This window comes from Caretta caretta, chromosome 11 (genome assembly GCF_965140235.1).
Source record: "Caretta caretta isolate rCarCar2 chromosome 11, rCarCar1.hap1, whole genome shotgun sequence".
In the NCBI taxonomy this organism is placed as follows: domain Eukaryota; kingdom Metazoa; phylum Chordata; order Testudines; family Cheloniidae; genus Caretta; species Caretta caretta.
Genome location: NC_134216.1, coordinates 46,560,278 through 46,574,684, shown reverse-complemented (window position 1 = coordinate 46,574,684; position 14,407 = coordinate 46,560,278). Strand labels below are relative to the sequence as shown.

The window sequence follows — 14,407 nt, the reverse complement described above, 5'->3', positions numbered from 1 at the left end:
ATAATTCTAGTGAAGCTTGTATTCCACATAATGCGACCAGTTAGATATATACCAGATTTGTCCAGCTAGATCCTTAAGGTAAGTTGCCTTCTTGAGCAACAATCTGTAACAAATATGTAGTATCTCATATAGGATTAATACCAACGTCTTATCTCTCTGGAAAAGAGAACTAAAAATATTACAGAAGGAGTGGATGAATCAGGAAATCAGTAATGAGAAAGGGCTTTTCCTCTCTGGGTCACCAGTCTGAATATGGCCCAAACAGATATTGACCGAAGGTTGTAATTATGTGACAGCAGCTTAGTAGCCTAAGTGATATGAGTTGGTACTAGCAGACACATATCCAGTCACAGAAACCACACTTAGTACTAGTTGACACCATTGATCGTTTGTTTAGCAAAGAGGCTCAACATGGAGATAGAACTGGTCCCTCCTGGTCATAGCTGAAGCACAATAACAAGGCACCGTGAAGAAGCTAGCGCTGCTGCCCATGCTATACTTGATTAGTGGATAAAGTAAAAGACTTCAGTCTCTAAGGTCATCCCTTTCACAGGAGCTAATAAAAATGTGACAGTTGATGAGGCAGTCTAGTAGCAACACAATCCTGCCACCTATATGGGCAACTGGAGCACCCAGGGGGGAAAACAAGTGGCTGCTCAGCAACCACCAGCAGCCCCATGAATCAGCTCCTCCCCCTTCCTCTCCTGAGCACCTTCCACCTGCCAGAATCAGCTGTTCAGTGGCGTGCAGGAGGTGCGGGGGGGGGGGGAGAAGAAGAGGGTGGAGTAAGGACAGGAAGGGGTGGAGTGGGGGCATGGCCTGGGTCAGAGTGGGGGTCAAGCATCCCCCAGGAATTGGGGAAGTCGGCACCTCTGACTGGGGTCCAAGCTCCTGAGAAGGAAAGACAGCCTCATTTTGTCCTTTGCCTGCATGCTGGTAGCTGAATGCATGGAGTGATGATAGGCTCTGGTGGTTGCTATAGTTAACACTCTTCTGCCGTGCAGAATATTACTGTTACATGGGGTCTGCTTTTCAAAAGATCTCAGGGCCAGATTTTCAAATGCTCAGCATCCAACACTCTCTTTTGAAAATCTGGCACATGGAGTATTTGACAGTGTAAGAACTTTGGTCTCTGAGGGTGGCTGAACAGATCCCTTTGACTGGGGCTTAAAAATAGAGCTGGTCAACAAATTTTGAACTTTGAAATTTTTTGATGAAAAAATGGGCACTTTTTTATTTTTTAGCCTACTCTAGGTAAATGGTTAATCAAATTAACAAAAAAAACCCCACAAAAAACCTAGAAGTAAAACAATTTTGGCATGAAATCAGTGAAGTTCAATCTATTTTTCTCCTAAAAATATAATACATTTGATATAACTAGGAGAATTAAAGTTACCTATCCTGAGCTCTTGTGATCATTCAGCTATGTGATACCTCCACAAAATGCCAAAAAACAGGAGAGTGATCTTGGCAAAATGTACATTTCACATTTCCCATTTTAAAAATGAAAAGTTCAGCTAGTTCAGCAGGATTGTAAGTTTATGGCACATTTATTTTATGAAGCTAACAAACACCTAAAATGAAGCATGTGGGTAATAAGTGCTATTGATGGGGTTCATGGAAGTCGGTGAAATGCGGCAAAAGCTGTGAAAAGTGTCCACCAAAAGGACTGGTATTTTCTCTGCAATTGTAATAGGTGCCACATAAACCAACTTAATCAATACAGAGGACCTTTCATGGGGACTGAGGTTTCATTGGCTGTTAGGACAGGTGTTTACAGTTAGCAGGTGACCATCAGCACCTTGACTGTGGTTGTGAAGTTTGGTTTCTAATATTTTATTGCTGAGCCCACACTGCCCTTGTGTCTTCACTCATTCTCTTTATTTAAAAAGAGCTGTTGATAGGGTCACTCTATCTGAGGCTTTTTGAGGGCAGGGAGAGCTATAGGACACCTTTTTAGGCAGTTGTTTAAAGATCAGGCTCTTCCATTTGCTTCCAAATAAGATAATCTTTTTCCTAATATTTTCTTAATTATCATTATTATTTATTCTGGATTTGGTTGGGAAAATGTTAAATATTTCCCATGAAAAATGTTGAAAGAAATAAAAGGAATTTTTTTTTTTGCAGAAATTTGGGCCGGGGTTCTAGATTTTTATTGTAAAACTGGACTATTTGGAATTAAACAAAACAATTCCATTAAAGTTTTATTTTGAAATAAGGGCCATTTTTCAACCAAAAGAAGTTTTCATGGAAAACTTTTGACCAACTCCATTCTTTTTCCATTCATTTATTCACAGAGAACTGTCAAGGTCCACAGTGCTTTACAAAACATGAAATACGCCTTAGTCCTTTCCCTGGAGAGCTTAAAATCTAATTCAGACAACACAAAACATAAATCTGTGTTTTAAGTGTAGGATGAAGTGGAGATATGATAAGGCAGAAAGGCATTCATGGGCGAACGGGCCTCAAGGAAGGTAGAAGAGAGTTTGTCTGAAGAAGTAGTTGAGGGCATAACAGGGGCAATGCAAGGGAAAGCAGAAAACTTAGGTGTGAGAAATAGACTAATTAGGGGAAACTGGTCAGGCTTTTAGGTAGGCCAGCTCCACCCAGATCCTCAAAGATTCTGGATCCAAATTGCTTATTGAAAGAAATGTGACTCAGTGCCCTCTTATCAATTTTATTAAAACAAAATCAAGAAAACATGTAACTAAAGCTAAACTATTATTGATAATATTAGAATAAAATAATCAAATATCAAATCAACAAATTTGTCTCAATATTGAACTGTAATTATGTAATCAAATTAGCACAAAAAAGTCATTCTTTATAAATCCTAAAATGCGGGCTGTCCATTTGGTTATCAATCCCAGCTAAAGAATTTGACCAAAGTCAATCACATATTTAATTTGAATGGTTAAGTATCTTAATACTGAACCCAACTTATTATCTAATGTCTAGAGCACAACTTCAGAGCCAACAGTAAAGCTTCCTTCTAGATTTCAATTCCTATATAGTGGTGAACGAAAATTATCATCTAATGTCTGGAGCACAACCTCAGAGTCAATTATAAAGCTTCCCTTTAGATTTCAGTTCCTATAACGTGGCTAGCCGCCTTCTTCCCTATCCCTGTGTAATGGCCACAGGCAATATCAGGAGCTCCTGCAGAGAGTGGTGAATGAACTTCAGGTTTCACTTGAGGATGTCCAAGATACTCAGCACACAGTCTTTTACATCTTGTAGCCTTCTGCTCCCAACCAAGTAGCCTCCCAGTAAATGAGGGCATCCTGGAACCAGACAAGGTAGTGTGGCATTCTCCAGTCTCCTGTGCACCACCCCAAAAAGGGGCAAGAGGTGATATTTTTGTACCAGCCAAGGAGTGGAGTTTTTCACACACACAGCACTCAGCTCCCTGGCAATACAAGACGCCTCCGAGATCTAGCCTGCAATGTCCCACGGCAGCACCTGTGGACAAGGGCTCGAAATGGCTTGATCTTCTAGGAAGGAAGGTATTATCTTCTAACAGCCTTCAGTTTCATATTGCTAGCTACCAGGCTCTGATGGCAAAATAATTTCAACAGTTACTGGGAGTTTGTCCCTGTAGTCCTAAAATTTTCCTCAAGAATTTCAAGACTTCATTGAGGATGGCAAATTGGTGGTGAAAACACCAAACAAGTTGCCATGGATGCTGCTAACATGGCATCTAATGGGTTGGAGACAGGAATACTCATGAGGCAGGAGTCTTGGCTACACTCCTCCCAAGTTTCTCTGGGAGGTTCAGAATGTCCTAGAGAACTTGCCCATTGAGTCTAATCTATCTAGTGTGAAGCCTGAGTCTCTAGGACAATCCTCTGCTCCCCAGGCATTTACACCCCTACCCCAAAGAGAAAGCACAAATGTATGAGCCGAAACTGCCTCCTCCACCATTCCACCACCAGCGCCCTTTCAAGCCACCATGCAAACATCTGAGGATACAAAGACGTAGGTATTTATCTCCCTGTGTCACAACTGCAAATACTCCAGCAACATCCATCACTCAGGGATTACTTTTTGACGGGATGATCAAGAACCTCCTACCCCTACTGATGCCATCCACTTCTGCCCTCTGGACCTTGGGTGGCCACCCCGTCCTCTTTACACACAATTGGGTGGTTATCACAACAGACCAGTGGATATTAGAAATCACCCACTGCAGCTACTCTGTAGAATTCCTCTCCCCTTCCTGGTTCCTCTTTGGGGACCACTCGTGAGGAGATTCTCCATCCAACAAGGGGCCATAAAACAAGTGCCACCTCAGCACCAAGGGAAAAGTTTCTACTCCCCATATTCCATCGTTCCCAAGAAAAAGGGAGGATGGAGACCTGTTCTCGACCTTCAGCAATTTAAATGTTTTTATTGGCAAATCAAAATGCCAAATGGTTAAGCTGGCATAAATAATCCCCTTCCTGGTGGAGGGAATGTGGTTTGCAGCTCTCAGCATGAAAGACTCTCTCACATTCACGTGGACATTAACCTGGCTTTCTCTGTGGCTCCCTGCAGCAAATCCAGCCGAGGCAGACCCTTGTGAAAGACTAGTACTGTACTCCTTCAGAGCAGCAGGAAGCCTTTTCAAACCAGTAGGATTTATTAGTCACCTGGCATACAGAAAGTCCTTAGATTAGCAAAGAGAGGCAATGGTTAAGCCATTTATCCTGGACAATCCAGTGCAAAAAGCCAACTAAGCTGTTATGGACTCCATTTCTGGCTCTGGCTTTTTCAGTCACAGGCAAGAGCACTGTCTCTTTCCAGAGGACAACCCTTATTCCAGTCACTTGACACCTTTCTCCTTTGTTCTGCAGCTGAGTTCACAGGTTCCACCTGCCAGGGTTTCCTACTGTTAGGTGTCCATTGTCCAGTCATTGGGGGGTCTCATGTTCTTTTTCCAGATCCTCTGTTGATATGGAGCAGCTTCAACCAGTTTTGTTAATGACCTATTCATTCCATCCCTGACAGCTAGGTGACACACACACCTCATGTCCTCTGCTCCAAGAACAGTGTAACTGACGCACACATAAGCTTCATGAAAATCCTGGTCAGAAGAGAGAGAGATGCTGGTCTCTGCCCAAGAGAGGTGACAGTGGGGAGCCAGAAAACTTAAGGGGGTAACCTTGAGGGACGATGGAGTGGGAATACAGGTACAGTTACACAGAATCTTTGACAAAGATAATAGAAGCTCTTCAGCTCTCCTTGTCTTGTAGACTCAAAAAGTAGGATCTGGAACTGCAGACCAAGAAGCCAGATGGTGATGTCCGCTGGCTGGCTTCTAGCAGGCCTTCTTCAGACAAAGGGAAGATCAAAAGGTGGAGTGGTTTGTTGATACCCTGGAGTGGTTTGTTGATGCATCTTCCCCTCACTGAAGCTTTGCATGAACATTAAAGATTCCATGGAACTTTTCTGAGGGGAGGGAGCTGGTCCTGGTGTTGTTGGCCAATTACAATAGCTTGTGAGAGAGAGAAGTGAGTGGAGGTTTGTCTGATGATATAAATTGGGTCCCATTGTATTTAAGAGGTAGGTTCATTGAATTCAAAGGGATTTCCTTTGTGTTGCAAATCAGTTGGAGACAATCCACTTGTACAGTCCCAGCACAGACAATGAGTTAAAGTCATCCCTGGAGTAATGTCATTGATTATACTGGAGTTATGCCAGGAAGGTATCTCATCCATTAATTCCTTGCCTAGGGAATTTGAATCACACATACCTCCTGGCTTTAAGGGTAATGACTTAGAATGACAGCTTGAGTGCATGTTGAGTGCTGCTGAGAGCACTGTCTTGAAGAGGCAGCAGCAGATACAGGGAAACTGTCTGAATAGAACTGTTTTGCTAGATTTCTATAAATGTCCTGGTGTCTCTGTAAATTATAAGATGCACTTTGATTTCTCCATCTAGCATCCCTGGTACTCTGCTATATTTGTCAATAAGTTAAAATAGAAATACAGCACCTGGTGCCTGTGTCCCCCCATTCTTCTCCCAACAAGGAAATAATGCACTTCTGGGCTTCAAGGGTGAAATTCTGGCCTCTTTGCAGTCAATGGGAGTTTTGCTATTGACTTCAGTGGAGCCAGGATTTTACTCCAAATCTTTTACTAGCTGCTCAAGACAAGATTGTTTATCAACTAAATCCCTATAGGTGTGTGTGTATGTTCTTTTACTCCCCTTGGTCCCCTTCTTGGGGTGTTTATAATCTACATAAGGAGTGTTCAAAATGGAATAAGGGGAGAAGGAGTGAGAGAGGAAATTCTTGTGGAAGATGAAGCACTTAATGATGGCACTTAAATTAGATTTGTAATGAATTTGTGCTTGAAATGAATTGGAATAGTTAGCTTTTGTGTGAAAGGGATTGATTTTTTTTTAGCCTTTTTTATTATCTGTTACACTGATGGATTTTTATATCTTTCTTTCCTTTATTTTTTCACTTCACAGTAGGATTAGTATATAATTAATTTAAATTCTAGATAGATTGATTAGTGACTTTAATTTGGTTTTCATCCCTGCTCTCTCCTCCCACTCCAGCTGAGCATAGCTGCCTGTCTTTAATTTTCTGATTATAATTGTACAGGTGTTTAGTACAACGTATTACTGCTGTTTTATTGCTATCTAACCGCTTTGTCTAATTGTCTCATTGGGATTTTGTCAACACTTTTTAAAGTGTTTCCACCTTGTTTCCCTCAACCCCACAGGATAAATGATCATCGTCATAAAGTCATAGAGTTTAAGACCAGAAGGGACCATCTGACTTCCTGTACATCACAGGCCACCAAGATGAACCAGCAACTGAAATTAGACCCAAGTATTACAGACCACAGGAGACTAGACTAGTATGTGTCACCGGCAGGGAATAGGAGGGAGGGACCAAAGTGCACAGGTGCCCAAGGCCCCCACAATAGCAGAGAAATGAGTAAGTGAGATTGTGACCGGGGTCCTAGTGGGGGCCAGCTATGGTGACTCAATTAGGGTGAACTGCAAAGAACGGGGCAGACAATCCCCATAAAGCTGGTAAATATTCCAATACTTAAATTTATCAAGTCAGCATAAAAAAGCTTCTTTTTTAACCTTGCTGGTTACTCAGAAGTCCAAACACAGTTCCCTTAAAGCAGTGGTCACCAACCAGTCGATCGCGAATGACTGGTCGATCCTAGAGTATCTCCCAGTCAATCACGATCTCCGGCGGCATAGTGTGGCTACAGTTAAGGCAGACTCCCTGCCTACCCTGGCCCCACGCTGCTCCCAGAAGCGGCCAGTGCAGTCTTGTGATCCCGGGGGCAGGGGTCTCCCTCCATGCGCTGCTCCTGCCTGCAAGCAGTGCCCCTGCAGCTGCCATTGGCCGAGAGAGCTGCAGGGGCAGTGCTTGCAGAGATGGGCAGCGTGCAGAGCCACGCGCCCCCTGTCCCCTCCCTCCTGAGGCTGCAGGGGGGCATTGGCTCCTTCCGGGAGTTGTGTGGGGCCGGGGTAAGCAGGGAGCTTGCCTTAGCCTCGCTGCGCCCGCCGCAAATCAGGAGCCACTGAAGGTAAGTGCTGCCTACTGGAGGCCGCACCCCAACCCTCATCCCTGAGTCCCCTCCCAGAGCCAGCACCCCATGCCCCCTTCTGAACCCTGAACCCCCTCCTGCATCCCAAGAACCAGCCCTGACCTCCCACCTGCACCAGAACACTCTGCCCCAGCCCAGAGCCCCCTCCCAGAGCGAGCACCCTGTACCCTCCTGCACCCCAAAACTCTGCCCCAGCCTGGAGCCCCCTCCTGCACCCAAACTGCCTCCCAGAGCCCACACCCTGCACACTCTCCTACACCCCAACCCCCTGGCCCAGGCTTAGCCAAGAGCCCTCTCCCACGCTGCAAACCCCTCAGCCCCAGCCCAGAGCCTGCACTCCCTCCTGAACCCCTGCCCCAGCCCGGTGAAAGGGACTGAGTGTGGGGGGGGGAGCGAGCGATGGAGGGTGGGGGGAAGGAGTGAGCAGGGCAGGGCTTTGGGGAAGGAGCAGGGCCTCAGGGAAGGGGTGGGGGTAGATCCTGGGTTGCCCTTAGATTCAAAAAGTGATCTTGGGCATAAAAAGGTTGGATACCACTGCCTTAAAGTGATCCAGCCTCAGGCCTCGATCCAGGTACCCACATCAACTATGATTAAAATATCTGTAAATCTTATTTCATCATATAAAAGAGAAAGATCGGACACATTATCTCCCAGGTTATTGAATATTCCAGATCTTAGCCAAATACACTATATTAAAATTTAGTAAAAAATAACGAGAGAGAGTACGGTTAAAAGATCAATATACATACAGACATGAGTTCAATTCACCTAGGTGCAGATTCATAGCAGAGATTGTGAGCTTTGCAGTTGCAAAAAGTTCTTTCAGAAATAGTTCATAGGTTATAGTCCAGTGTCCAAATATCCTATTCAGGGCATACCAGCATAACTGGGACCTCAGTCTTGTGACTCAAACTTCCCTTGATGAAGCCTAAGCAGATCTGAGAAGACCGTATCAGGACCCAAAGATTTTTTTTATACAATTTCATGTCTTTTGAGAAGTTGGAGTTCAACAGGTAATTAGCATGACTTTGAAGGAGGTCCATCACCGGTACTTAGATATAGAATTAACATGAGGCAATTTGCTTGTTCCTCCACCATTCATAGTACATTCCAAAGATAGATGAATACTGAGATATCCCATGTTTACAATTCATTTAAATGCTAGGATGTTCTTTGGACCTCTGAATTATCAGAATACAGCATAGACAGGGACTCTTGATTACATTGTAGACCCTACTCATACATGTGTAAAAACACAAACATTATCTCCCCACATGTCTTTCGAGGGTTATTTATTTCGCAGGATATTTAACCCTTTCTAGCCATGCGTCACAGAGAGATACCCAGAGAATCCTGGCAAGTGACCTGCATGTTGTAGAGGAAAGAGAAAAACTCCCAAAGTCACTGTCAATCTGATTAGAATATAATCCAAGGTGCAGTTTATGCAGGTATCATTTTATTACAGTGTCACTACCATGTGTAGAGATAACTAGTACACCTAAGATCTTCTACACTTTCCACAGTATGCATCCGATGAAGTGAGCTGTAGCTCACGAAAGCTTATGCTCAAATAAATAGGTTAGTCTCTAAAGTGCCATAAGTACTCCTTTTTTTTTTTGCAAATACAGACTAACACGGCTATTACTCTGAAACCTAAGATCCAGCTGCAGCTTAGTATTGTCAGCCAAGTGCACACAGACTAATATCCTGGTGCTGCCATCAAACTCTTCCTCCCTGGATTCTGTACTCCTTCCTCCAATTTCCATGAAGGTTGCTACAGGTTTAAATTACTGTTCGACTCCCAGATTTTAAGGCCAGGAAGAACCATTATGATCATTTAGTCTGACCTCCTTCATAACACACTCCACAGATTTCATGCAGTGATTCCTGCATCTAACCCAACAACTTGAGGTTGAACTAGATCTTATCTGTTGAATGAACTAGAGCAGTGTATACTTCTGCTACAACACCACCAGAAGGGAAAGGCCAGATCTCACACAAGCCATCACTTGTTTCTCTAATTCTCTTTCTGTCAAGAGTAATTATTTTTCATTCCTCAGACATTTTCAGACACAAAAGTTTTTGTTTTGTTTTCAGACAAAAGAAAAAGGCATGAAAAGCTGTTTGGCAGAACCAAAAGGGTAAAGGTTAAATTCTCCTCTTTGAACACATGGCACATCTCTTCAAAGTTATTGTGCTCTCCCTACTTGTACAGCACCCCTACTGACAACAACTGGAGTCTAATACAGGCAGAGATTGCACATAGATCTTGTGTGAGGATCAGAGAGCAAAACTTAACTCTTATACTTGGTATCTGGGAAACAGAGATTTCTGACAGCTGGGAAAACAGCAGTGTGTAACAGAAGGGTTAATGGTCTGATCCTTCTTCCATGAAAGCAAATGGGTACCAGACTGAACTGTATCTGTGTGCTTTTAAATGGGACCTGTAACAGCACAAAAGCTGTAGCAAGAGGCAGGAGAGAGAGAAAGAGGGAGTGTGTGAGTGGGTGAATGGGTGGTTTTTGGGGGTGGGGAGATGGGTGAAAGTGTAGGGGTGTGTGTGTGTGTGTGAGAGAGAGAGAGAGAGCGAGCGAGCGATCAATAGCTGACTTGTGGTTATGATACAAAAAGAGAATCTAATTACCTTTTCATGGAAGGAGGAAGCATTGATCCTGTGTGTCAAGTAGGAATTAATATAAACTTCTTGAATAGATGAAATATAGCGGGCCATATTTTTTTCTCTGTTAAAGTTGTGTGAGCCCACTGAAATGAAATTAGTGTAGAATTTTAGCTCAGAATACCTTTTGATAAGTCATTTTTATACTCTTTGCTCTTAACATCTTTTATTTAATTATTAGCAAGTTGTAATAGTTCTCTTTTTGGAAACTCCACTGGCACCCACAAAAGGATCATCAATTTGATATCTATTGTATAAAGGATTCTTTCCAAGTAAAACAATCTGGAAGGCATAAATAACCAAATGTGTGTGGCTGTCCCTTTTCCTCTGTTCTTTTTTACAGTTTGTTGTTGTTCTTAGGGATGAGCAAGCTCATTTTGCCTAGTTGCAAACCCACTTGAACATTGTGTGTGAAATCCTGGTCTCAATGGAAGTGTTGCCTTTGACTTCAGTGGGGTCAGGATTTCACCCTATTAATTTGAAAGGGAACACTAGGTATTTGAATGTTAGATGCAGCATTCCTAGAACATTCTTGGAGTCGAGTTCTGCATAGAAAGATTCTGCAAAAAATCTAATGGGGAAAAATCATGTGGAAAATGGAATAGAAAGTGGGCAGAGGGCAAAATATAGAGACTGTGAGGAAGAAAAAGGACCAAAGAGAAATTCTACCAAAAAAGATAAATCAAGTATGTTTAGACATATATACATAGGGCATTCTTTCTGCCAGCCTAGATTTTGGCATTTTGATTTTCTTCTGTCCCTGCTGTATAGTACATGTTTCAGAGTAACAGCCATGTTAGTCTGTATTTGCAAAAAGAAAAGGAGTACTTGTGGCACCTTAGAGATTGGTTAGTCTCTAAGGTGCCACTAGTACTCCTTTTCTTGTATAGTACATGTTTCTCTTAGCTAGAAAATATTTACATTTAAAAAATGAATACTCTTTGGTGGGAAAACATGCGTTTAAACTGGGGGGGAGGGGGGGGAGTTTCTGAAACCAAACAAATTTTTCACGCACATCAGCCCATACGTTGTTTGAGAGTTTCTACCATCCTTAATAGAACAATCTGCGATAGAGAGGCAGCATGGGCGCTGGAATGAGACTCAGGAGGCAACTGTCCATGTGTGTGACAGGTAACTTCACCTCTCCATGTTTTTCTCCTCTCCCACCCTGTCTGTCTGGGTCTGATTAGGTTGTAAGGTCTTCAGCGCTCTCACTGTTTGTACTTTGCCTAGCACAATCGGGTCCCCATCAGAGGCAGGCCCTCTAGGCACTACTGTAATCTAAATAACAATGATCACAGGGCCTGAGTAGTGTTCCAAGACCAATAACCTTGACCAGTCATCTCTATATTGGTGTCCATCTCTTACAGTGTCCAAGTATCTTTTCAAACATGTTTCCTTTAAAAATGTACAAAAGCTCTGTACATACAGTAAGTGCATTTATTTATAAAGATACTTTCTATCTCTGAGGTAAATTGCCTCTGATAGAGTGACTTCTTCTTTTCTGTTGAACGATTAAGTAGCACAGTATAAATATAAGCAGAGCAGATTATTGGAATGTAGAGCAAGCAAAGACTGCCCTGTGGTCCTCCATCCTTCATTTAGTTAAATCATCCTTACAAACTTTGCCTGGCTAGGCTCAAAAACTGCTTGCCCATGCTTTACTGTGCTGGGGGTCATGGGCAAAATGAACATTTTACTCAATTGTTTAAAAAGTTACTTGCCTTGAGTGAGTAGGCTAGCAGAGTTTTTCAATGCTGACAGTTTGCACAAAACTATCACTGTGGTTTCGTTAATTGCTACAAACATAGATACGGCCTCAACCCACAAAGTGAAAATCCAAACGTTCCCAAAGTTTTGGAATATTCGGGTCCATGAGTACTAGTTCAGGCCCATTTCTATTTAAAAAACAAAACAAAATCTATTTGGCCAAATCATGCTTGGGGTAATTATATTGTTTACCTACATAAAAGCCTGCTCTGTGTTTTGACTGAACTGCATGAAGTTCTCATAGAATTTCTTCATACATTTAAACGAGGCAACATAGTTTGAGGAAGTAATGCAAATATATATATATGGAAACTACTTGCAGGATTAGTCTCTGAAAGGTGATTGTTTTCTTCTTGTTGACATACTTGATCCCTCTGCAGGTTGTCATAAATTCAGAGCATGTAGACCAATACAGATTAGTTACTGTGCCATTGTCTCACCTCATGCAATTGTTGTACTTAATTGGTCAGTCAGAATACCAGATAAAAGTAAATCACTTTTGTCAATATTTGTGTAAGGAGAGAGAGAGATTGAAATGGCTGTTGCTAACCTGCACTGGTAATAGAGGACTAGACTCCTGACATGTCAATGACATGCCTTTTGTTAATCGAAATAAGTGTGATCATTAAGCTTTGGCCTCATTAAGTTTTATGAATCACTCTTAAATAAAGTTTCATGCCCTTTTACAATATTTCTAAGAAAATTATAAGATAATAAATTGTGTTCATAAAAGAAACAAAGGGGTGGGTTGCCATATATGAGTGACCATCTCCGCTTCTTATGTAAACACTGATAGATTCTGGCTTCCTACTGAAGATAGCTAAGGGGAAAAAGAGGAGGAGGGGATAATTATACCCATAAGAAAACTGCTTACTTACTGGGCCTCCTGCTCCTGCCACAGGGTCCAGCCACTTGCTTCTACAGTGGAGCTAACTTCCAAATGGTGGGCTAAGTACAGTACGTACAGAGCCCTTGTAATTTTGTGGAGCTTCGTTGCCAGTTTCTGCAGCAAGAGCAGATTCTTCAACAGATATTTATAGCCACTGGCATCTGTGCAGCAACTGCAATGTGTGCTGTAAGGATATGTTGCCAACTGCAGCACTTCAGAGAAACCGAACACATTCTGTCCTTTTCTGAGCCATGTTCCTGTTTCCTTTCATGACTCTTATCATGCTGGGCAGGCTAAAGACACAGTGCTGCTCCCAAAGCAAGTTCCAAAATATTACCTCCAAAATGGAATATCAGGCAGGAAGAGAATGGGGACCACTCAGCTGGAGACCTCCTATTCACAATATTTGGGGGGCGAAGGGATGCGTGAGAGAAGGCAGCCCTTCATTCCAACATCCTTCACCCACTCGTAGTGAAAGGGAGTCAAAGGTGTTCAGCTCATTTGCAGGTCAAGCTCTAAATTAGGAAATATTAGATTGCTGAGATGTCATTATTCATTGGCCCTCCTAAACCCTCCACCACTTTGTGGGGCTCTCTGCACCCAAAGAACAGTGCAGCTAACTAGACTGCCAAAGTGGGCCATGATGCCAGGTGGTAAACACTCCCTGAATGAAATGAAGCATAGTTCTGTACAAGCTCCTGGAACAGCCTCTTATGGTGTGGGGTTTTTTTTAGGGTGATCAAGGGATAGGGCACAATTAAATGGCTCCTCCAGTTAACCTCCTCCTACCCCAATGCAGGATGGGATGTGAAAAAGGCTGATGAGGATCCTCCTCTTTTTGCCTCCATTAATTTCTCTACAGCCCAGTTGAGTTATCTGGGATGCGGTCAGAATCTGGAGACTATGTGGGTCCCATGTGGGAGGAGCCACCATTTCAGAGGTACATGGAAATACTGAAATACTTTGGATGTTGCGTAGGACAAATTCCACTGTTGTGGTTAATCTTCTTTTAACGCCCCACCTGTTAAGATAAAGCTGCAGAGCAATTTTAAACAATAGAAAAAAAGTGTTAAGTGCTCACAAACACATTTTTCTAACAGCACAGAGTGTAATATCCCTAGCCATTTATATACATGTGTGTTCAAATTCTTGCACTAATAGGGAGAACTCTTCATTTTGTTGTTCTCCCTTTTGTCAAAATAAAAGCTGCTTCTTGCTAAAAAGTTAATGGCTGTTTCCCAAAACCTGTCACTTTTTGCATAAGTGTTGCTAGAGTACAAAGTTGTTCAAATTCCCTCTGTGGCTGTCTGGGACTGCTGTTCTCATGATGGCACTTGAAGAAAACTAGACTCTAGCTCTGAGAGTGTAAAGGGGAGTGCAAACTTTGCCCAGCCTAGGGCATTGCATGTTGTCATTTTGCAGGGAGCCTGACACAGGACGTAAGTGGTATAAATTAGAATATTTGCAACTCCCTCCTTCATTGCTATGGAGGTTAGCACTCTGTAGTGT

At 42.7% G+C, this 14,407-nt stretch overlaps 1 protein-coding gene across 4 annotated transcripts in view; it reads right to left on the bottom strand.

The window, feature by feature from the left end:
* UBE2E3 (ubiquitin conjugating enzyme E2 E3) overlaps positions 1 to 13,071 on the bottom strand; it is a 239,547-nt gene extending 226,476 nt beyond the window's left edge. For 2 of the 4 annotated variants that reach the window (XM_048869497.2, XM_075117992.1), the window contains exon 1: positions 12,888 to 13,071. Coding sequence is in view for 1 of the 4 variants with exons in the window: in XM_048869491.2 (XP_048725448.1) it covers positions 10,207 to 10,293 (87 nt within the window). In the remaining 3 variants the exon portion in view is untranslated. Of the gene's footprint in view, positions 1 to 10,206; positions 10,326 to 12,887 lie in introns of those variants that run through there. The other 2 variants (XM_048869491.2, XM_075117993.1) reach the window with 2 other exon arrangements.
* Positions 13,072 to 14,407: the final 1,336 nt, after the last annotated feature.